The sequence below is a fragment of the Podarcis tiliguerta genome (genome assembly GCF_965153285.1).
Source record: "Podarcis tiliguerta genome assembly, chromosome: Z".
NCBI lineage: Eukaryota > Metazoa > Chordata > Lepidosauria > Squamata > Lacertidae > Podarcis > Podarcis tiliguerta.
Genome location: NC_139553.1, coordinates 10,104,846 through 10,129,566, shown reverse-complemented (window position 1 = coordinate 10,129,566; position 24,721 = coordinate 10,104,846). Strand labels below are relative to the sequence as shown.

The 24,721-nt window shown below is 42.8% G+C and overlaps 2 protein-coding genes across 7 annotated transcripts in view; one reads left to right on the top strand and one right to left on the bottom strand.

Moving 5' to 3' along the window:
- Positions 1-12,834, top strand: part of RAB14 (RAB14, member RAS oncogene family) — a 35,573-nt gene extending 22,739 nt beyond the window's left edge. Inside the window, exons 2-8 of the mRNA XM_083423212.1 lie at positions 547-605; positions 4,627-4,680; positions 5,491-5,668; positions 7,334-7,400; positions 8,535-8,622; positions 8,864-8,894; positions 10,619-12,834. Coding sequence (XP_083279338.1) covers positions 554-605; positions 4,627-4,680; positions 5,491-5,668; positions 7,334-7,400; positions 8,535-8,622; positions 8,864-8,894; positions 10,619-10,796 — 648 coding nt within the window. The 5' untranslated portion in view covers positions 547-553 and the 3' untranslated portion in view covers positions 10,797-12,834. The remainder of the gene's footprint in view (positions 1-546; positions 606-4,626; positions 4,681-5,490; positions 5,669-7,333; positions 7,401-8,534; positions 8,623-8,863; positions 8,895-10,618) is intronic.
- A 1,909-nt stretch (positions 12,835-14,743) lies between these two features.
- Positions 14,744-24,721, bottom strand: part of CNTRL (centriolin) — a 68,294-nt gene continuing 58,316 nt past the window's right edge. For all 6 annotated transcript variants that reach the window (XM_083422815.1, XM_083422814.1, XM_083422813.1 and 3 more), the window contains 9 exons: positions 24,265-24,453; positions 22,815-23,040; positions 22,276-22,481; positions 21,506-21,646; positions 19,717-19,992; positions 19,147-19,209; positions 18,487-18,696; positions 16,891-16,974; positions 14,744-15,125 (listed from right to left, as the gene is read on the bottom strand). In XM_083422815.1, coding sequence (XP_083278941.1) covers positions 16,900-16,974; positions 18,487-18,696; positions 19,147-19,209; positions 19,717-19,992; positions 21,506-21,646; positions 22,276-22,481; positions 22,815-23,040; positions 24,265-24,453 — 1,386 coding nt within the window. In that variant the 3' untranslated portion in view covers positions 14,744-15,125; positions 16,891-16,899. The remainder of the gene's footprint in view (positions 15,126-16,890; positions 16,975-18,486; positions 18,697-19,146; positions 19,210-19,716; positions 19,993-21,505; positions 21,647-22,275; positions 22,482-22,814; positions 23,041-24,264; positions 24,454-24,721) is intronic.

Genomic DNA, 24,721 nt, shown 5'->3' with positions numbered 1-24,721 from the left:
CATTGTTCCAGGCCATGAGCCTGGGTGAAACTGCCTCAGCTCTTGGGGTGAGAGCTGAGGAAGTTTCACCTGGTGTCTTGCAGGTAGAGGCCAATGCATATTGTTTTTTCAGCATTGTGGTATATCACCAAACTGCGATGTTTGGCTGGCGATACACCGCAGTGTTGAAAAGCTGATATTCCCCAGCTCTACCACCTGATCCCCATGACTTCTCCTCTCATCCCTGTGCCTGATCTCCAATTTCAGACATTGTGATATTTTGGAATATTGTGATGTTTAGCGGCTGATGTATAATAATAATGAAAGCCAGACATCACTTGGCCCTAGTCTGTTTTTTAGTATACCTAAAATCCTTTACTTATTAGGGGCTACCCCACATTTTGTTGAAAACACTGCTTTGTAGAGGTAACTACCATAGAGTTATCAAAATCTTCAAAAGTAGATTGTCTGTGGCTTGACTTTTGAAAAATAGGGGGTCCTCAGTAATTAGCTAATTGGGAACCACTGACGCAGTATGTGATAACATCCTCTCTCTTTTTTTTCTAGTGCCACCATGGCAACCGCACCTTACAACTATTCCTACATCTTTAAGTACATCATTATTGGTAAGTATAAATATAAACCAGGTCTTTGTATGTATCATTTGTTTTACTTGGTGGGTAAGGTTTTGTTAGAGGGTTGAACTACTGTTAGCATGCTTTGGTGTTCTGATAGGCCAGTAATCTCTCTGTGCTTCCTTTCCAAAAGAGCAGCTAAGGAGGCAGTATGAAAAGAAGTGCTATATCTGTTTAGAACTACAGATAAGAAAACTGTAGTTTGCAACCTTTGCTTAAAAATGGAAGCAGCTCAGTCTTCTTTTGTTGCTTTAAAAATTGTCCTCCTTGCGTGAATTTTGTATTTTTTACTTTGAAATATCTGTTGTAATACTTACTGGATTGTTGAAATTTTTATTACCTTTGTATTTCCTTTAAAATTTGTTTTGAATTGTTGATATGCTCTTGGTATCACTGTCTTGCTGATTGAAGGAAGAACGAAGTCTCAGCTGCACGGGGTGGGTGGTGGAAATAAAATGATAGTCCTTGTGAAACAAAGCATTTGTGAATAAAATTTCCAACTCGCATTGGATTCCAGACAAGAAACAATGATAATACATATATTGCTATTATTGATTTGATTTCTCACTGGTCCTTCCCCATCAGGGCGGGTTACAACAATGTAAAAATAGATTATTACAATTAGTTAAAACAATTTCGAATTAGAAAAATAGGACAAGTCCTAAAAATATCTCTGATGTCAAACGCCAAGGTAAAGACATCTGCCAGCATATGGCAGAAGCTGTATCATGATGGTGCTGGATGTGCTTTTACTTGGAGGGAATTCCTCAATTTAGGGACAGTCACAGATAAAGCCTGCCCTGGGCCACTACTCCCCACACTTTCTGAGGGTGGTAGAGCTACCAAGAAGGCCCTCTTGCTAGCTTAACACCCAAGAGGATCGAGAGGAAAGGGGTTGGTCTTTCAGGCATTTGTGGCCTAAGCCATTTAAACACCAATGTGAGCACCTTGAATTGGGCCCTGAAATTAGCTGGCGACCAGTTAACTATGAAATGCCCAGTGTATTTCAGTTAATGACAGCCGCCTTTAAAGATACAGAGTTAAGCAATACTCAGTTCATGGCTGTGGTTGGTTGTTTTAAACTGCTCTGAGGGGCTTAGCTTGCAGAAGCAGGACTGTAGGCTATGCAGCCTCTGCAAAGCTCACTGTAAACTTCATTTGGGGATATGCCATGTTGGGCAAGGAATTCCTGTTGCACAAAGCTTTTTCTCACTGTGCACCTGTAAAAGCACCTGTAAAACACCATGCTTGATAGTCATGAAGTGGAGACTGAGATGGTTGCTCCAGGCCATTTCCCTTCATTTAGTTGCTGTGGCTTGTTGTGCTGTGATTTGCTCAGTGCTTGGCACACAATGACCCACTGGCCTACAAATAGTCATATGGTGGTATAAAGCAGGGGAGAGTTTATAGTTGACATTGTATATGTCATTGGGCCCTAAACTTGCAACAAGGCTTATGTGCTGTTTACACCAAGCCTTAAATATTTTGTGCATTCCTCATGCTAGACGTGGCTTAGGTTACTTCTGAGTGAGGAAGAACTAAAGTGTCTGTGTACTAGTTGTTGGACTACTCGCTGCTATTCTGAAAGTAGCTGATCTTTTATTAATGTTTAACAAGCTAGTCTTAGACTTGGGAGAGGCCTAGGTTCATCTCCCTGCCTTATTGTAAGCTCTCTGTGTGACTCTGGGTTTTTCCCTCTTCCACTCAACTCTGACTGCAGAGTGGCAGTCAGGATGAAAATGGATGAGTGTTCATAACCTTGAACTCTTTGGAGGAAGTGCAGGATAATAAAAAACATCCTCTGTCTTATAAAACGTGGAAGGAATGGAGGGGAGAAACATTTGTCCTAGATGCTGAGGTTAATAGTTCTAGTGCTGGCCGTTGCAGTGCTGTAGCAGTGCTTTCAGTTTCATTTTTTTTAAATTTACTTTTATAATTCTTACTCGTTAAGTGTTACAAGCAACTGGTGCACAGAGATTATTCACCAGTAGACTGTAGAACACAGAGCTGGCCCTTCAGTAATGTGAGGTGAGGCACCTGCCTTGGATGGCACTTGAGAGAAGTGGTTTTGAAGAGTCACAGCCACAGCCACTGCCCTGCTGCTGCTTTTTACATGGCGGGGTTGCCATAGTTGCTGTGTAAAGTGGCAGCAAGGCAGGGGCTTCTCTTCCTCTTCCTCTTCCTCTTTCAAGTGCCACTAAGGCCTTTCTGGACGGCCGTGGCGAACAGGCTTGCTACTTTCATAACTTATGTATGAGAGCAGCTAGCCTGTTCACTGAGCACCTGGAGATCAGCAAGCTACTGCTCCGTTATTGCCACTGCATTACACAGCGACTATGGGGACCCACCTTGTGGAGCAGTGTCTTCCACCTTGCCGCCTCCTCCTCCTTCCTTACCCACCTATTTCTACACTCTCTTGACTTTCCTCTGCCCACCCCTCCATTCCCTTAATTTTTGCCTTGGTTGCTACCTCCATTGGATTGCATATTTCAAATGTTGCCGGGCTACGTATTTACTCGAGTCTAAAGCATACCTTTGCCAAATTACATTACGAAAATTAGGATGTGCATTAGATTTGATGGTGCATTAGACTCAAGTAAATACAACAGTGCATAGTGCTGATCCTGATTTACCTACTCAGAAGTAGATCTGGGACTTTCTCCACAGTTAAGTGGGCAGTGTAACCCACTGAGTTATCTAAAGTGTGTGGGGATGGGAAATAACTGTTACTGTTTTCCTCAGCTCCTGGGGAGGTTTCTATTGAGCACCCTAAAGCAAGGCAGAGGGGGATAATAAGCAAACCCCTCTCTCCCTCAGTGAAAGCATCATGAGGGAAAATTCCCCCATACCCTTTTTGTCAGCGAGCCAAGCCAAAGCGTGGTTCCCACCTGCCTCAGCTCCTCTACACAGGCAGGGCCCGCACTTCCACACTGCGAGAGAGAGAAAGGCGAGCTGGCACTGTCGGGCCTGTTTTCTTGGTGCATGCCTGCTCTCCTGCTTTGCGCTGCCACACTCCAGGGCCCTGCTGCGGGATCAGCTGAGTCAGCCTGGCAGCTTCCTCTGTCAGAGGGAAGCGGAGGTGGACGCTGTTGAGGCTGCAGTGAATCCCACTGGGCAGGGCAGGGCGACTTTGCTGTGTGGTTTCCTGAGGGGTCCAGGCTGTGGTTGGTGATGGAGAAGCAGAGGAGGAGGAAGAGAAGGCGGGCTTCTGGGCAGGTAAGGTGGCGGGCGGGAGAGCGTGCCAGCCACATGACTGGTCCTCAGCTTGCCCAGGCGGTGAAGGAGCCTCTGGGTCACAGGGGTGACAGGATGGGGGCTGTAAAAAAGGAGGCACGCCCTCCCTGCAAATCAAGATAGTTTTGGTGGTCAGTAGGGCTGGGCAATATTTACTTGAGTCTAATGCACACATTTTTTTGCCAAATTATGTTTAGGACGCACATTAGATTCGATGGTGCATTCAATACAGTATTTATTGGATTTATGCTTCACCTTTTTATCCCATGAGCTCAAGGTGGTGTACACAGATTCTCCTCTTCCTCATATAATCCTCACAACCGTCCTGTGAAGTAGGTTTAGGGGTGGGGGAGGAGGAGACGGAGAGAAGAGAGAGAGACAGGCCCAAGGCCACCCATTGAGCTTCATGTCTGAGTGGGGGTTTGAATTCTGCTCTCCCAGGACCTAGTCCATCACTCTGGCCACTATATCACACTGGCTGTTCAGTGTCATATCATCCCTGACCGTTGATCATGCTGCCTGAGGGCTGGTGAGTGCTTGGTGTTGTACAAACGCGCTATACCGATGTGGAAAATGTCCTAGTAAGGCAGTCGGGAGGATGCATGTTTAGGTGATCCTCAGGTGCCAAAATGTTTTGGGCCGGCCCTGTGTGAATGACACATTATTGCACAGTCCTCTTCTGTGATACGAAGTTTCAAGCACAGTGATAATAGTACATGGCTTGTTACTAAGACTTGTTTCTTTCTTTTCTCCCCCCTCCCTCCGCCCTGTCCCGTAGGGGACATGGGTGTAGGAAAGTCTTGCTTGCTCCACCAGTTTACAGAAAAGAAATGTAAGTCTCTTCACATATTGACCTTCAAGTGATTTTAGATGGTAATCCACAGCATGCCTCTTCTCTCTCCTCCTTGCACAAGTTGATTTGGGCTTTTCTTGTGTCTTTGATCTGCCTGGCTCTCGTTTGGGAGAGTGGTCCAGCACGGCAGAGGCAAAGACACTTAGCAAAATTGTTTAATGTGCCACTATTACAGTTGGACACTATTTTCAATCTCTGTCTTAACTGGGGTTGGAAGAGCATCATGGGTTGACAAAGCTTCTACATTCCCTTGAGGCCACATGACTCACTTATGTGCCTTGTGCTGGTTTACTTAAGATTGACTGCCTGGTCAGCAGTTAGGTCCAGTATTACTTTTCCCAGCTTAGGCGTAGGTTTTAACTGGACTGTAAGTTACCAAAGCCCTTAAAGTCCAGCTTTCTTTCTATTTGACCAGGATTTTTAAAAATAAGGCATACCTTAAATTTGTTTAAGAACAAAACAGATAACGGAGGTCAAGAGCTAGTGTGGTTTTTGGCAGGACAGCTGTCTCTTTCTCATTCTTGATGAGAAAATGAACCTGAACAGCTTGGGGATGGGATAGAGTTATATAGAAAAAAGATAATAATTTTGTTAATGAAGTACAGAACTTTAATAGCAGTTAGGTTTCCTTTTTCTTTTTGTTGGGATGGGTGAGATGAATTCTGAAGTTGAGATTAAGCAGGTTTTCAGTTTTACATGCACATGCTCAGTGTTGCTATTGAGAGCTCTAAATGGAAGTACTGGTCGCCTGACTCTCTCTCTGTCTCTCTCTCTCCTTTTTGGCAACAGTTATGGCAGATTGTCCCCATACAATTGGTGTTGAGTTTGGTACAAGAATAATTGAAGTTAGTGGCCAAAAAATTAAGCTGCAGATCTGGGATACAGCAGGACAGGAGAGATTCAGGGCTGTCACACGGAGCTACTACAGAGGAGCAGCAGGCGCTCTTATGGTCTACGATATTACTAGGTAAGAGGCCTTCTTGTGCTATAGACACCCTTAGTACACTCTTATGTTACCTACAGCAGTCATACAGCAGCTGCTGAGGTTAAACTCACTACTTTCCTAGCTCTTAATAGGACAAGAATGACACTCCTGGATCAGTTGGGGGCTCCTTCTCATCAATATCTTTGCTCTCAAAAAACGGCCAGTCAGATGTTTCTGGGAAGCCCACAGGCAGGTCATGAACACAGTGGCCCTCTGTCATTATTGCCCCAGCAATATTCCCCAGAACCCCAGGAGTTTCGGCTCTGGACGTGAAGGTGCCATCTCAACTGTGAAAGACCTGCTTCCATAAATTTAGCTAATTCATTTCAAAACTAGCAGCAGTCTCTAAATTTTATGGAAGTGAATTCCAGAGGTTAGCTATGCACAAAGTAGGGTATTTATTCTCTTGTCTGTCCAGAATCTACTGTTTGTTGCTTTAGGTGACCCCAAGTTCTAGTACTGCAGGAGAAAGGTGCTGGTGGTGGAATGGCCTTTTCTGCCAACTTTATCAACACAATGCACCAAGGTTTTGTTTGTTTGTTTGTTTTTGCTGATATTTCTGTAAGGGGCATGTGACTCAAAACAGGTTTTTAAAGCATGGTCACTTTTTAGAAAAACAAGCAAACCTAATTACATCTTTTCAGGATGATATAAGTGTCAAGTCATTGTCTTGATTTTAAGAGGAACTTTAGCCAAGGTTGCGGCTTTAACAGCTGCTCCTTTCTTAGCCCTTAATGTTATGTAATACCTGTAAACACTTCTCTTTTTTTGGCCATGCCCAGGAACAACAGTCTGGAGAAGGAAGAGCAATATTCTTAAAAGTCAAGTATCTGGGGTTGTTGAGTTTCTGGGCTTTGGTAGCTTGCCAAAGGTTCTTTGCTAGTAAGTGGGACAGAGACACATTGGCTCATCAGGAGCATCTGTTTTTGGGAATACTTCGCTATCTCCTGTGCATCTAGCTTCCTGTATGGTGTCATGGAACTGAACTGAGTGAAGAATGCCCCACGGAAAAAATAGGACTATTTTAGTCCTATTTTAGTCTATTTTAAATAGGACATGAAGCCTGTTGCTAAGTGCAAGAAGTTGGGAGTACTTGTCAGCTCCGTGTTGGGCTAATAAATAAATAAATTATGGAGTCTAGTTATGGGATTGATATTTTACTGCCTTTACAGTAGGCTGAATTAAAACCAGAGGTTTCTAAACTAAGTTTAACTATTCTAATTTTGGAAAAGATACAGAGCAAGCTTGGGAACGAGGCACATTGGTTAGTCCTACAAAATAAGAGAATGGTTTTTCAGACCATTGCAAACCCTAGCAAACAATACTTCACCTTTCTGTATCTTGGGCGTATGTGTATGTTCCCCAGACGCACAAGATCAGTGTTCTCCCCGACCCCACCCTCCAGACAATAGCTCTTTAAGAGGAGATTTTTGCAACATTTTGTCTTAACAGATTTCCCCTTGAAAATCAGGGAAATGAAAAACAAGCAAGAATCTCTGTTAACAGCTCAATTCAATTGCCTAAATTGGAAGTAACATGTTCCTGTTGTGTCCAGTACCATCCTCAAAGTATAATAGGAAATAAACTGACATATTATGCTGGTGTGACCCTATAAGTACTTAGTTTTGCCCTTTCTGTCTTCTGCAGAAGAAGCACGTATAACCATCTAAGCAGCTGGCTGACAGATGCAAGGAACCTAACTAATCCAAATACTGTGAGTTTGGCTGTTTAAAAATGGTTGCATTAACTGTAGGGCTGTCAAAACACCCTTTGAACATCTGCCTTTTCGTTGTTTACATTTAAAATCAAACAAATATGACCTATTTTGTTATCTTTGGGAGATGTTGAGAGTGTGATAAGTAGCAATTTGTTGATAAAGACACAAAGTTACCACTTAAACTACTACAGTACTTGCCAAATGGAAAAGCTACCTTTTAATTTATTTTTTATTTCCCATTACATCAAGGCATCAAAATGGGGTTGGTTTGAAATCAAGGGTGCCACTAACGCTCATCCACACTGAACTGGCTTTAAATTTGCTACCAGTGATTAAATTGTTAAAGCGAAGGTCGTGGCTTTGATTAAAAGGCCTTGTCCCAAAGCATGGAATCAGAACACAAGGCTAAATTACCACCCTGTTGCATAAGCTGCTGCTGGTTGTCATCTTATGAAGTATAATTTCCCCAAAATTATAAATGAACATAATTGCTGCCAGAAGGAGTACAGTGTGAAGGTAATGGCAAGAGTCATTGAGGAGAAAAGGGAAGAAAAATAGTTGGAAAGAGCCAACCAGGGTGGATATGATTTAAATCACTACTGTAGTCAGTAAGACTTGATTTAAATCTTTTTTACAGAAAGACACATAGGATTTGGTTTGGGGTTTTTTTTTGAGGCTAAATACCACCCTATATCTGCAGTTGAAGTTGGTTCCCTTCCACCGTGTGTAGCATCAAGTGATTTGAATACATCTGTTCCTGATTTGGTTCTGTTCTCCACAGAAGTTAGTTCTACCTAGCCAGGTTCACTTCCTCATTAGTGTGACTATTTTATTGCATAATAGCCTTTCTTGAATCTGAATGGCCCTGCAGTAATAAGAAGTTGAAGTGTCACTTAACATTCACACTTGAAGTTCTGGCAGCATTTGATTTTGGTTTTCCTGATCTGTATAGCCTTGCATAAAAGGATTATCTTTACCAGCTCTACTCAGGCATGTCACAGGAGGGCTAAAGTGGCAGCTGCAGGATGCTGGAGCCTAGGGAGTAGGACTAGCATGCAGCTGTTGACCTCTTGCCTTCAACAGGGACTGCCAGTTTATCAGCAATCTTTTTGTGCCTTATTCCGGATGCAGGTGATAATCCTTATAGGAAATAAAGCGGATCTGGAAGCGCAGAGGGATGTGACATATGAAGAAGCCAAACAGTTTGCTGAAGAGAATGGTGGGTGTTGCTACTCCAGTGCTGTGAGTGTATAGGTTGGATTCTAGGCCATGATAACTCCCAGAAGCTGTTTTCGGGAGCGGGGAGACCTCAGCGATTCAGGGCCTGAGTTGTCTCACTTACAGATCTGGTTATGCAAACTACTGACCCTGGAGTTCTTTGGGGACTCTTATTTGTGAGGTTTGGTATGGGGCACTTGCTATTCCTGCCTATGCTAAAGTTGTATTTTGTTTCTAAACAGGATTGCTGTTTCTTGAAGCGAGTGCTAAAACGTAAGTACTGAGTCTTGATTTCTTGAAACCAAAATTGCTTATGTGGATTCATCCCTAATCTGCTGTGAGGGGTACTTTGATTTTTAGTCTCTGTAGCTTGAGCAATTATACCCCCTTGATACCTTCCCAATCTTGCTGTCACTACTTGCTCTTTTCCTGGAAAAGCATTAGGTATTGCTTACCCTTTTGTCCAGTGTAATTCTTCACTCAGTTGTTAATTAACTGTTTACTTCCTCACATTAGTTGCTGTGTTCATCAGTGTCACATGTCTGACTTTTGCTCATTAGAATACAGTGGTGCCTCGGGTTACATATGCTTCAGATTACAGGCTCCGCTAACCCAGAAATAGTACCTTGGGCTAAGAACTTTGCTTCAGGATGAGAACAGAAATCGTGCTCTGATGGCTCAGCGGAAGGCCCCATTAGCTAAAGTGGTGCTTCAGGTTAAGAACAGTTTCAGGTTAAGTATGGACCTCGAGAATGAATTAAGTACTTAACCCGAGGTACCACTGTACTAATATACATTATAGTGAGGGCATAGAAGCTTAGCTAAGCCCCATAAGGTGGCTTTGGTGTTGGGGAAACAAGAGGAATCTGATTCCTGTTCCTTGTTGACGGTAAGAAGCAATTCTGGCATGTTCAGAGGTTTGACTGAGAATGTCCACACTGGCCTAACCCCAACCCCAACGCCAACCACAGCAATTCAAAAAAGATAATATAACAGCTGTGTTCAGATGTCACAAAAAACCATGGTTTATCATGATGGGAAGGAGCTAGAGTGAGCTTTGGGCTCACACATTCCTCTTTTGGCATGGCCTCGAGGAAGAGAGTGGAAGTTTTTGCTTCAGTTTTTTAACTGTTGTTTGTCTTTGTATCAAGCAAACTGTTGCTTTATTTTAACTGCACTTTATTGAAACAAACCATCTTCAAACCATGTTTGTTTCAAACAGGGAATAGTTAATCTTAATTGCAGTTTAGAGTTTGGGTGCCGTGCTAAAACTGAGGTTTACTTTTTAAAAAGGAGGCTTTCAAATCTCCCTGTGGCTGTGCCAGAGGAGAGGAGGGAAGGAGTGTGTGAGCCATAGTTTCACTGCAATTTGCTCCTTCAAGTTAAACATAATTTATCAATCATTTGATGTTTTGGGATCTTAGACTCATGACCTATTCAGGAATTTCTGCCCTGTGAACTAGAAATTCTTGCTCTAAAGCAAGGTAGTGCGTGGTGGAATTGAAGTGCTCCATGGAACAGATGCAAAAGGCAACATTGGCTACAGGAGTTTGGGGTCCTTCAGGCAGGGCATCCTCAGCTGGCTCCATTAATCTGAAGTGGGGTGTACCAACTGAGAATCCTCTTGCATCTGCTTTCCTTGCCCCATGTAAAAGTGAGAAGAGTAATCCGGGGTTAGTTGAGACATATGGCAGGAAGGCGTGCAGGAATCCACACCATCCTGATGTGTGCTATGAAGACACTAGGGCTGCTGATGCAGAATATCTGAAGCAAAGAAAATGGCCATTGCAAGATGCTCTGTTGATGTTTCCATAGTGGTGGCGGCTAAAATAGATGGGTTGTGCAACCTTAATACCTATGAAATATGAATGGAAAAAAGGGTAGAAGCTCTGTGCTGCATTGCTCCTGGATAGTTAATGGTGGGTATGTGAAATTCTTTGTGCAACAGGCTTTCTATATACATTCTAAGTTAATATTGCTGCTTTCCCTTTTATCAGAGGAGAGAATGTTGAGGATGCATTCCTAGAGGCTGCCAAGAAAATCTATCAGAACATCCAAGACGGGAGCCTGGATCTAAACGCTGCAGAATCTGGTGTACAACATAAGCCTTCAGCTCCACAGGGTGGCCGACTAACCAGTGAACCCCAGCCGCAGAGAGAAGGCTGTGGCTGCTAGTGACCTCACTTCTTGGCTCTGTTTCTGACCTTTCACCTCTGTTAGGAGCAGTGCTTTTGGCTGCTTCAGTTTCCTCTGTCCATCTTACTGGGTTTAATTAAAACTCCTGAGGCAACAGTTTAACACAGCACTAAACTGCTAAAAAATAAATAAGAGAAACTTAGATGTAATCAGGTTATCAAAGGCAAGTAGAGTCATACCCTCTCCCTGCATGGTAAATCTAGAAGTCTCCCCCCACCCCAGTCCTTGTGAATAGGTGTCACCAATACATGATTTACAAAACAGAGCACTGATGGTTGGACCTCATGATTTTTATTATTATTCTTTCTCTTTCTGCAGGGCTTTGTCTCTTGTAAAATTTAACTTTACTAGCTTCAGCCTTTCCTCGCAGTCTGCAAGTGGTCTGGATCTGTCCCTTTTAGTAACAAAAAAAGTTGATTTGCTGTGAAACAACCTACATGATTAGAGTGGGATCCTGCATAAGATTCCCTTTTTAGTGGGAAGGATCCCCTATTATGCAGTTGGTGGTGGTGGTGGCGTGGGAGCGGGAGCACTCATTGCAGGAGTGTTAGCCTTCATCCATCTTGGCCTCCCACATGGCAAGTATCTATCTTGTGCTTGTGCGCTGTAGCTTGATGCCACCCACCTCTTCCTTCTCCTTACCATTTTTACCTTTTGTGGCCCTTGTTAACAGAACGTAAATATGTATAAATTTTGAAGGAACAGAGCTAACACTTTAAAAAGTACATTCTGTGTATATGATCTTAATGAAATAAAAACAAACTGATTTACTGGCACTAGAATAGGTAATATATTGGTCTGTACAGTTCAACCTAATTAATGACCACATCACCCCCAGCTTTAGTAACTGCAGTTCACTGACCATTGGCTTGATTCCGTGGTGTTGGCATTTGGAGGTTGTGCTTAGGAAGCTGGTTCCTGACACAGTGCAAAAGAACACCTACCCCAGTGTAATAGTATCTGTCCTATCTTGGCACTGTCGTCAGCCTATTGCTGCTTTTGTTTAATATTCCTGGTCTTGTGCAATTGCTGGTGTGCTAATATACTTTTCCTCTCTCTTTGGGAAGACTTTTTGCATTAATCCAGCTTCATTTCCTGCCTTATTGTATAGGAAGGATGGGCTGTTGGACATCTTACACTTTTATGAAAAGATATATTCTCAACTGGACTGTCAAGCATTTTACACTCTAGGGATTTTGAACCATACCGTGGCATTTGACACTACAGTTGACATAGGCTTAATTTCTGCTCCTCCTCAGTTCTTCCTCCATGCTGTGGTTGCAAAGAACGTTGAGAGAAGTAATTCAGAGCAATTGTGTATATGCAGACCTGTCTGTCTACTTGGGTTGGAGCCACCACATATGTAAACAATCTTAACTGTACTGTAACTCTTCCATAACAACCTGCTATTTAAAAGAAAAAGAGGGCAACAAATGGGTTAAGCTTGATTGGGCTTCACTATGTTTCACTATGTTTCACTATATTGACTGCAATGCTTCAAATATAGCATAGGTTTTTTTTGTTTTTAGCCCTGTAAAGACACTAAGCAAGGCCATGTTCAACTATGTAAAAGCAAAGGGTGATAACCAGCATACTGTACAGTCAATGTTAAATAAAAGCCAAAACTGGAATGTGCAGATGATTTAAGTGTTTGGATAATGTGTACACTGTCCCTTTGTGTGTTTCCTTTTTGTTTGGCTCTGGATAGGTTTCTCTCCCCCAACCTAAGATTCTTAAAATAGATGGGTATTACAAAAGATGCAGCTTGGATTGCACCATGTGGGGTTTTTGCCCGGGGACCATGACCAGTTGATATACAATTTTAAGTTTGGGCAAAGGCAATCACTTTCTGCAGCTTGTTGGTGGTGCAATACCCCCCCCCCCTTATATCCTCCAAATTATAAGTTACAGTAGGTCTTTGTTTCTGTGACAGGACTTATTTGGGCTGCTGTACTCATTTATTGTAACAATGCTATTATCTAAATATTTGTAAATAAAGTACCTGTATCTAGATAAATGACAGTGGTCGTTCTTTGAAGATGTGCACTCAAGAGGGTGTGGATTGTGGGTCACATGAAGCAAGTATCCCTTTTTATATGAACCCACTAGACCACAGTTGTTGTAGTTTTGCTATATTATTCTATGTGTGAAGGTTCTAGACCCGTGTAATATTTGTCACAGAAGGTGATAGATGGCTTTATTGTATAATGTATCAAACTTAATCCTCCCTAGCCTGCTCTCTATGAATATTTATGGTAGTGTGAAAGCAAAAAACCCCACCATCATTCTAGGTGAGCTGCTACATACCTATGTAGCTGAAGCACAATCAGCATGCTTGCCTTTAGACTTTAAATCCTTTTGCAGAACACTTAGTTAAAGCACAGAATGTTAAGACTAACAGATGTGCTGCTTCACCATCAACCAGTCCTCAAGTCTAGTTGCAGATCTTCTTTTTTATCTAAACCTCCGGTAGGGAAGAGCCTAAAACCTTATTGCTATAAACAGGCAACAACCAGAAAGGCTGCTAGAAAACACTCATTTATCACTAATGTACATTTCTGTGGATTAATCTTGGCTGAAAGGTAGGCTCTCCAAATAGAGGAAACTGTTAGAAAAAAATCAAGTTCCCATTTTAACAGGGGCAATCCTCACACATGGTGGAATGGTGTTGAAAATCCCACCCAATGCAGCATTACCCAGCCCTAGATTTGGAATGGTGGAAAGTACAGTTCTCCCTCTTGAGCTTTGCTTTTGAACTTTCTGGTTCCACTTGCTCTTGGATCTCGTCAGTCTTAATCATTAAAGTTCATTGGAGAATATCACTGAAGAATTGTGAAGTTGCATAATCAGTTTGATGGAAGAAAAACTGATCTTGAAAAGCACATGTTTTATTATTGTTAGGTAAAGGGGGCTCACTTCATTTTTGTAAGTGCAGCATTGCTTAAATTTCAAGTATGCGTGGTGGATCTCAACATTCAGACCAGTAAAAAATAGCTAAGGGTTGTTTTGTATTCCACCCTTTTATTCAAATGGTAGACACCACTGAAATTAGTAAACCTAAGTAACGTCATGTTACTTCCAATGAGTCTACTTAGAACAACCCCTAGTGAACAAACGTCAGCTTTTGCTATGTTAATAAAGTTTATGCTAGTTTTCCACAGTAGCTCAAATGGACAACAGCCATTTGCTGTGGCAGAATCCACTGCAGTCCTGGATCACAGAATGGGAGTGGAAAGAGAGAGAGAAATAGAGGAGAAAGTTACTTTTTATTTTAAGAGTTTAAGCAGGAATTAGAATAAAGTACTATTTGAGGTAAACTGCAACAGAATTAAGAGCTGAGACAAAACTTGTGTGTGTAAACTGAGAAAAAGCTCTGTTGGGGGGGGGTGAGAAGGGGAAGTGAGGTGAGACAGCCAGTCTGTATAAAAGTTAAGTCACATGACCCTGCATCTTCTAAGTAGGTAGATTGAGACAACCCCCATACTTTAAATACCTCCTTCATAGTGGGGAGTAAATTTGCTTCTGGTGGAAATATGGAAGCAGTTATTGCTGCAAAATCTAGAACACATTCAAATCCCTTAGGTGGGCAACTTTTTTCAGAGAGCCTTGATCCCTTACAGGCAACCTGGGTGGAGCTAGTTTCAAAAAGTCACATCCACTGCATTTGTAAAGTAGGCAACATTCCAGCTGTGCACAGGTTGATATTTCTACACAAACACACCATGCAGGCAAAGAATGCATGACACAGAAGGGTATATAGCCAAGGACTAGATACATAAAGCAGCCTAGGAAGGCTGTACTTTGCTTTTTGGCCTGAGGTTCCCCATCCCTGCCTTGTAACATCCTAGATATGCATAGGAACCTGGTGGAACAACCAGTCAATAAATATTTATGTTTATAGTAAGCAGAAGAAAATGCAAGGTGTATTTGGGAGGGGGGGATATTTATTTTTTAAAAAAATTCAACAGTATACAAATTTTCACCAAAAATGCTTAAAAAACTTATGCCCATTCACCCACATATAAATAAATGCACGCACCCCTACCCCACAAACAAAAGGATACATACATCAATGGCTGTAACTTTCAATACTGCAAATGCTACACTCTAGCTTGCATTGCAGAAGTGCTCCATAGAAATAAAAATTCAAGTAAGTGTGCATACATAATAAAAACACCTGAGCTCACAACTAAAATGTCTTTAGGAATGTTAACAGGGACTTGGAAACCAATGAGGTAGTCTTCTGATGCCTTCAAAGCCAGGCTATTGGCACGGGCTGCACCAATACAGCTGCATTTCACCGCTTGCCTATAAAAATAATAATAAAAAACTTCAATGATTACTGTAAAATACGCTTGCCACAAATGGCAAGCAAGGTTACAATCATACCAATTTACTGATGATTAACAGGATTTTTAGTTAACTTTTTAGCTTGAAGTCATTTCTAAAGCATGAAAGGTGATGCTGGTCTGGCTGGAAGTAAACTGAGGTACTGTGTTGCTCCAGGTTCTGGGTAAGCTTTTACCTTCCTACTGCTAGCGGAGCTAGGAAAAGGGGAGCTGCTTACCATGAATTAATTATTCTCTGCATCTAGGAAGGGCAGTCCAGAAGGCTGGTGAGAGCACCTCCCTCTAGGTGACAAGATAGGGTTTAATCCAACTGATGCTCTCCTGTGGAAGGGGCTACCTAGCTTCCCCCACAATGTACAGCACTAGAAAAGCAAGGCAACCCACCACAAAGCCTTTATGACTATATAAAAATAATGAATCCAACACAATGTGCAGCAGGGAGAAGTAAGGATCACTACAGCAAGGAGGCCACTCTAGAAACAGATGACGCCTAAAGAGATGATAATGGTCCACTAGGGAGCAGTGGGGATTATGCCACCCAGAAATGCTTTACCTTTTGGAAGGTTGGTTTATTCAACATTACGCACCCTGTCAAACTCTGTGAAAGGTACTGTTATAGGCTTAGGCAGACCTTTACTCCATTGGGAACTGCTGGTGTGACCTCATCCAGGGCAGAGGTGCTATAATTAAATTGTGGTCTGTATGTGGGCTTGACCAACAATGCTGGAGATAAAATCTGGGGGGGGGGGGGGGGGAGATAGGCCTGAGAGACTGAAAATGTCTCCAGGTTCTCTGACAGCTCCCTGGCATTGCTTCCACTAACACCTCAGATTAGGTGGGATAAGTCCTCCACCTGGTCCAACCCAGGTGCTCTTTACTCAGGGCTGATGTGCCATTGCTTGAAGGTAAAACTGCTGCTAGGACACCATGGGCAGAATTCCATGACTTGGACACTTTAAGGAGTCCTGCTCATCACTCAATGGGGGTGTAATCTTAATTATGTGTATGTAAGAACAACATGCAGGAGACTGCAAATCTGGAGGTGCTATGGAGGAATAGTTAGATGAGGGCAATTATGTCCTCTCCTCATTTTCCTGTGGCAAGATGTGACCTTGGAGTGGTGTCTCCCCCTCCCCCTGCTTTTCTGAGCTTTTCCTGCTCCAGAACAGGTAACAGGCTTGGATCCCACTTAAGGTTCTGGAATGCCCTACAGAAGATGTAGAAGAACCTCATGCACTGCTCTCCACAGGTTACCCTACCCCAACCGGGGGCTACACAGAATTGTACAAAACATATCGAGGGCACCAGGATGGGGAAGGCTGTCATTAGCAATTAAAAACTGTAAGCATAAGTGCCATAAATCATGAGCATGACCTCAGTGTTTGATGCAAGATATAGGTGTGAGTTGTAACTCTCCCCCCCCCCCTGAGTTACATGGAGGAAGGCTGGTTACACAGATGCTAGACTTTCCAAAAAATGTCATACTTAGAAATAAGAACTACACACTCCCTTGAATGAGGTGGCTAACCTGTGGCCCTCCAGGAGTTGCTGGATTTCAGTTCCCATCACCCCTGACCAATGGCTATGCTGGCTGGGGCTGATGAGAGTTGGAGTCCAACATTTGCAGGGCCACAGTCACCCTGCCCTAGAAATTGTGTTTATATTTCAGTCTAAATTTTAACATTTATTGATCAATTCCACTGTTATCACCCCACCCCTCTTACCTGCTGGGATTATGCCTTGTACTGATGAATACCTGGAGATTGTGTTGAAATACCTGTTGATGTCCTGGAAGGAGATCTAGAAAACTAGAAAAGATATCCCCATTCAATGAGCAAAAAAACTGAGAAGACAACACATTGCAAGAGCCCTTGACTTTTCTTGCTTCTGGGATATGGATAATAGCAGCAGCATAATCCCTATGATTATTATTTTGATTATATTATTGTAAGTCTTACAGCAGGCTAAAATATTTGGTAAAATATAAAGAGAAAGGATACACAAAACTTTTATTCAAGATAAGCAGGTCAGAACATTCAAAGTGAATAAATTCATTGCTCAGAGTAGTACATCTCCCAGTCCCTTCCTCCTGTGCTGAAGTTTTCCAAAAGCCTTTCCAAAATATAAACTGCTAACAAGGTGGTTCAGTAAAAGGATATAACTAGAATCAAACCTGTTATAGTTTAGGCAATTGGCTCTGCAGAGAAAGCCTGTTACTGGAGTGTCTACTAAAAGGACTTGAAAGAGATCCATGGCAGTTTATTCCAAGGCAGCCATCTGGGAGGCTTTTTCTTAACCACTGTAACATGCATTTTATTTTAGCTTTGGTCGTTGCAGCCATCTCACAAAACAGGGACAGAGGGCAAGAAGAGCCAACAGCAAAGAGGTAAGGAAAAAAAGCAAAATACAAACTAGAGTGGTTACGTAGAAACAAATAGGAGACAAAGGATACTAAGGAATTTAAAGAAATGCTAAACAAAAAACTGAGCAGAAACACAAATAGGAGAAAAAGAACATATCTGCTTTGAGTAAAAGCAGGGACTGAACTAGAAGAGGAGCAGCTAAATTTTCAAGACACACACCCCTGCTTTCAGTGAATCAAGAGTGAAAAGCCTGCTTGGCTCAGTGGGCCAGATCCTTATCAGCCCTTATGGGGCAACTTTGACAGATGGTTGGGATGTCCCTTGTGCAGTGCTTTCCCAGCGCCCAGCAGCCAGGTGATTGTCAGGGTCCCCAAGTGCTGAGCATGAGACTGACAGGACTGCTTTCTGCAGGGATCAGTTCCACAGTCTATCTAGCCACATCTCCACCTGCTCCACAGCTGACATCAGATGGGGGATAGGTGGGTGTAGTTTGGGAGAAACAGCCTCAGTGAGATGAAATGTTGAAGTATCAGGTTATGCATGGAGGGACACACATTTTAACACAAAGCTATCACAAAATCCTGTTAAAAACCAACATACAATTAAGCTCCAAATTTTTTAGAAAATATGCATGTGAAAAGCAAATCTATATTCAGACCACAGAGAATTAATTTCTATTATTCAAGCAAACACAAGACATAGGGAGAAAGTTTTCTACTACTTGCCTCCAGCCAGAAAGAACTGCTTCAACAGCTCTTCTGGGAGGGGTAAGGAGGGAAAGGAGGACACTCTGGACCCTGCTCCCAGCAGAGGAACAAGAGCCATTGGCTATTTTTTTCTGGTGTAAGCCACTGATCATTACTTGATCAAAAGGCAGGGTATACTTTAAAATAAATGAAAATAGAAAGGCTCTCTCCTACACAGAAGCAGTAAATCCAAATCAATGTGGAAACGTACCTGGTTCATTGTGAGAACTGACTCTTCGTGCAGAGAGTCAGTTAACCCTGAGGAGTTCAAGGACGGAAACTGCGAGTCTGTTGAAGTACTGCTAACTAGTTCATCCAATGCATCAACTTGCCTCTTCAGGCTATGGAGGGTGCCCTCAGTCTGCTGTTTTCCTTTAATTAACACCTCCACTTGCTTTGACATGCACTGACGAAGCTGAGCCTTAAAGAACACACTGAGTTAACTGACTGGTTTATTAGATAATTCTGTGCTATATCAATAAAGGGGTGCTTAAAGGTAAAGGTAAAGGTATCCCTGACCGTTAGGTCCAGTTGCAGACGACTCATCTCACTTTACAGGCCAAGGGAGCTGATGTTTGTCCGCAGACAGTTTTTCTGGGTCATGTGGCCAGCATGACTAAAACCAGTGCAGTGCACAGAAACGCCGTTTCCCTTCCCGCAGGAGCAGTACCTATTTATCTACTTGCACTTTGACGTTCTTTCAAACTGCTAAGTGGGCAGCAGCTGGGACTGAACAACGGGAGCTCACCCCGTCGCGGGGAAAAGGTGTATATATTATCAAGGAAAACTATGACCCCCCACAATAACTGGAAATATTAGCCCGCTGCCCCACTCAAAGGCTGGGAACCTAGTACATGAACTGTTGTGGTACCTTGAGCCGATCCTCATGGTGCTGCAGCTGTTCTCGGCGTGCTTTTCCACGCCATTGTTCATCCTTGAGAGAAAAGAGAACAGATTGAAACAGGTGGCCTGATAAAAAGATTAAGGTAGGATTTGCTGCCTGGTAATTATCATATAATGAACACAGGACAGTGACATCATAAACTCCCAGGGCTATGAACACCATGCAGCTGCAGCTACTCTGCTTAAATACAGAACCCTACTAGCAAGTTCCAGCAGCTCAAGGAGTTTGTTTGTTTGTTTGTTTGTTTTGTTTATTTAAAACAGGTTTAGACCTCTAGTTTTTTATTTTTAAAGAAATAGAAACTAGGAGTGTAAGTGGCAGAGATCAAAGTCTAGGAGCTTGAGTATGGGGGAAAGCTTCCTGCATTTGTGTTTCCAATGCAGGTGTACCACAGCAGGGAAGATGCAGGGGTTGGTTGCTTCAAACAGATCCATAAGACGCAAAATACAGGAAGAATTATTCTTGCTTGCATGCAAAATTGATGGTCTGAAGCAGCTCTGATTATTTTAACACTGATTTTAGTAGGGTTGTGTTTACCGTGATGTGGACTTTGGAAAGGTCCAGCTTTTCATCAAAGCACAGCATTCTTCCCTCATTATTTGTGAAAGGATAATTTTCCTTCAGACTTTCCAAGTCACTCTGAGGTCTTCTTTCAATCTCAAAAGTAGTCTCCAGTTCTCCCAAAAGCTTTGGAGGGGATTGACTCAGATCCTTCAAACCGGTTCTCATTTTGTCTTTCACTTCCAGCTTAAGTGACTTCACTGTCCCTTTCATCTCTTTGTGTTGTTTCTCTAAATTCTCTTGGCTCTTCATCTAAGCAATGGGACACAAGGGTGAGACAGCAGGATTTCAGAGAGGATGCTAAGGATTAACAGCCAATTAGCAAACCAAACCCAATGCAGACACCCAGCAGGCCCTATGTGATCAGCTGCAGAAATGAATAGGGTCACTGGTGGGGCTCCTAATCTGGTTAGCATTGGAGGAACTGCTGCTTATGTGAGAATAAGGTAATGGTAAAGGGACGCGGCTGGTGATGTGGTCTAAACCACAGAGCTTAGGGCTTGCGGTTCGAATCCCCATGACAGGGTGAGCTCCTGTTGCTCAGTCCCTGCTCCTGCCAACCTAGCAGTTCGAAAGCACGTCAAAGTGCAAGTAGATAAATAGGTACCGCTCCGGTGGGAAGGTAAGCAGTGTTTCCATGTGCTGTTCTGGTTCGCCAGAAGTGGCTTAGTCATGCTGGCCACATGACCCAGAAGCTGTCTGTGGACAAACGCCAGCTCCCTCGGCCTATAGAGCGAGATGAGCACCCAGAATTGTCCGCGACTGGACCTAACGGTCAGGGGTATCTTTACCTTTACCTTTTTAAGGTAATGGTAACATCACAGATGCAAATTGTCTTTCTTCAGGCCTCCATTATCTCAAAAATTGCAACAGCTGCATCCTGTAACTGCCATCTCCATGTGACTTGGCTTGGTTGTGTTTGTGGCAATAGCCCCACAAGTGATTGTATGGAATCTGCTGAGTAACTGAACAACCTATGTTAATGGCTGGATGACATAGTAGTCAAAACTTAGCTATTTAATCATGTGGGCACAAAATTGGCCAAATGAAAACTAATTTATCAAATTACAAAGATCACCTTAGCTACTTCCATACAACCACCTTTAAGTATTAAAAATATAGGCAAGACCTACTGCTGTACACAATTCCAGCTTGTACTGTTGGTGATGACAATTTCCTCCTTATGAGGAGTTTGATTTCTTTGGGCATGATAAAAGATGGCACATAATCCAACCAGAGTGTAAACCAACAGAAAATATTTGAGCCCAGGCTTAATTCTCCTACTGAAATCATAGCTTGGAGCCACAGATTTTGTAGCTACATTACAATAATTTGCTCACCCTGAATGTGCATTTCATTGGATAATCCTGAGTTTTACTGTTTATGGGAAACAGCGAGGAAAACTCTCCATCCACTTTTTTTGCACTATAGATATACAGGCAACGACTGATTAACGCATGTCCAAAAGACATGTGGTTGCACATGTGCGCACAGTGCCAAACCCAGAAGTGACTGAAAATGTCACAAAACATGTCACTAAAAGGGTGACGTGGGCAGTGCAGGGCGCACTTACATGCGCTCTGCTGACATGCACAAGGGCCAGGAACGGAACCCCCACATGAAATGGTCATCGACCCTACTGATGATCCCTATTCTTTTGTATTTAGTGTAAAAAATACAGAGGAAGGTGGGAAGGTGGAATTGCCCACCTTTCTGCAGGATGTAGCGCATCATAGAGAGGCAATTTGTTGGATCCAAGACCTACCTGTGACTTGAGCTGCATGTACTCCACTTGGATCTGGCTAAGGTCCCTCATAAGCTGCTTTGCTCGCAGGTGGTTGTCTTGTGCCACTTGCTCTATGGAGGCAACTTCTTTTTGCAAACAGTGGTTTTCCTGTTTTTGTTCCTAAAATAAAAATTGGTGGGTGGGCATGTTCACAGTTTTATATTTTGTTTCCCTTCAGATGAACAGTTATGCTCCTATGAAACAAAAACTTGGCATGATAATTACCATCCAGGTAACAGTGCTTTGACAGGGCCCAACCCACGGCAAATGACATTTAATTATGCACATGTGATTGCAGCAGCTGATAGAGTGACCTGCGAACAGCTTAACTTTAACCTTGCCAAGGAGTCAGAAGATGGCTTTGGGTGAACTCTCCCCTCCCCAACAGTAATGAGTGGCTGGGGAAACCCAGCCAGATGGGTGGGGTAGAAATAAATTATTATTATTGTTGTTGTTATTAATAATAATAATATTACTGACCTACCTCTCAAATTTTTCATAAAGAGGAGGCCTACAACATAGCAACAGTGGGACCACCGAATCCTGGGCTTGTTCAGTCCCTCACTGGGGTACCTCCCTCCAATACATCCCCTTCCCTCAATCTGGTGCAAAGCAGATTTAGATTGCAGCCTAAATTGGTTGAATTTATATTCCATTGAAATGAAGCAGCCAAGTCCCATTGATTTCAGTGGGAATTAGGTGCAACCAACTATCACATTTTTTATTACAACAAAAACAAAACCACATACATGAAGTGCTCTCTCGAGTTGGGCCTTCTGCATTTTGATGGCTTCCTTCAGTCCTTCTATTTGCTTTTCAGCCTTTTCCCGCTCAGTTTGAATCTGATCATGGAGCACTGTCTCCTTGGCTTTTGAGAGTTCTAGCTCCCTTTGGAGGGATAAAACCTCACCATTTTTTTCTTGCAACTTCAGTTCTTTTTCAGAAAGCTGATGTCCTGGAATCAAGAAGATTCATTCAGCCTATGTCACCAGAAAAGCAAGTACCAAATTTCAGTTCTCTATATAGTGAAGAAGTATTTTTTCAATTTTAAAATATTACGTACTGTATGCATTCTTAATTTATTACATGTACATCCTTCCCTTTTGCTAAAGAGGTTAGAGAAGCATTTAAACCTATCTCACAAGGTTCTTTTGAGACTATGACTATCCAGGGATTGAGGCCATGATACCACAGAGTTTATATTAGGACTTCTTCATATACTTTTTTTTTTAAAAAGTAAATTTATAAAAATGCATCAGTGGCTGTTGCAGCCTTTATCTCAACGTACGGGTTTTGCTGACTGTTTCTTCAAGAGCTCTGCACCAGGACGACTCCTCTTGAAGCTTCTGGATCTGTGCTTCTTTTCCTTGAACTTTAGCAATTGCTTGTTCCAGCTGGTATTGCTGCTCTGCTAGTCCTTTTTCCAACAGCTGTTTCTGATCCTTCAGTTCAGCTGTGCATTTCTCCAGCTTCTTTTCTTCATTTTGTATGTCCTCCCTGAGGTGATGAAGGACCTGGCCAAGGACAACACGTCAAGAGTGAACCTTCAATTGCAAGGGGTGGGGTGCAGGGGTGGGGATTGACCTTCACAGGCAGCTGCTCTTCTTTCTGTCTCTTTAGTCATATAAAAGCTCTGAGCTGAAAATTTTCCTTTTTCAAAGTGGAGCTTGATACATTTTATGCAAGGTATTTTAAATTCTAATACAGTATCTCAGGGTTAATTGGGGCCAGGGAAGGATGCCCCCTGCCCAACCACTCCATAAAGACTCTACTTGATGAAGACATTGCTCTTTCTTGCTATCATTACAGAGCATCACAACCAGGTGGAGGATGTGGGTGGACTTCTGCTGGGAGGGAGGTCAAAACAGTTCTTTTGGGTTGAGGTACGATGGGTAAAAAAACAGCAGCTTACAAAATGTACAATACGAAACACACAAGGCCAAGAAAAGGCAAGCACTCAAGAGACAACAAGAGGACCAGGGGATCCTCTTGCCTGCTCCTTCCAGTATGGAATATGGGGATGTCATCCATCATTCTCAGATAAACACTTTGATTACTGTATTTAAATTTAGGAAGTAACTGGGGAAAGGTCACAGCTCAGTGAAAGAACACATGCTTTATATGCAAAAGGTGCCAGATTGATTTCTGGCCCCTCTAATCAAAAGGACTGGGAAAGATTCCTACTTAGATCTCATAGAGCTGCTGCGACTCAGAATATGGATTATAGTTCAGATTAAGCACAAGACAGCAGTTTATGATCCCTGAGATCAGAATATACGTTCTCTAATTGAGCTCCCACTCTATAAATGGATTTACTTAGAGCTGGTGTCTTAAAGATGAGTTATCCTTATATTCCCCACAGCGGGGTGAGCTCCCGTCGTTCGGTCCCAGCTCCTGCCCACCTAGCAGTTTGAAAGCACCCCTAAAGTGCAAGTAGATAAATAGGTACCGCTTTCTAGCGGGAAGGTAAACGGTGTTTCCGTGTGCTGCGCTGGCTCGCCAGATGCGGCTTTGTCACGCTGGCCACGTGACCCGGAAGTGTCTCCGGACAGCACTGGCCCCCGGCCTCTTAAGTGAGATGGGCGCACAACCCTAGAGTCTGTCAAGACTGGCCCGTACAGGCAGGGGTACCTTTATCTTTACTTTTATCCTTATATTCTAGAACTGGTCAGTTTGGATTCTTTTAAAATGAAGAAAGCAAGCTGAGCAGATAATTCATGAGAGAGAGCAACACATACCATCTCCTGTTTGCTCAGTTGTAGTTCGTGCTCTTCTATTTCCCTGCAAAGCTTCTGCAGCTCGTTCTCCTTCCTCTTCTGTATTTCCTGACATTCCCTGCACTTTCTTGAAGATTCTGTTATGGTGTCTTTCAGAGCTGCTTGTTCTTGAAGTAGCTCCTCTTTTTGCTTTGTGGCATTTTTCACATCCTGTCATTTCACAGCAAGAAAATCCAGAAAACAAAACACAAAAAAGGAAACACATGCAAATAAATGTTGCACTCCAACATGTTTCAGCCGTGAGACTTCAGGTACCTACAAAATGCACCATTGCTGCCAAGCAATGATGTAATGCATGAGCTAGGCTCACACCATAGGTGAAAAACTGCAGTCACAACTCTCAAAATGGCATATTTGTAGATGCCTTCTCTCAGCCCATGTATGTTTATTCGGAAGATGAATCCCTTTGAGCTGAACA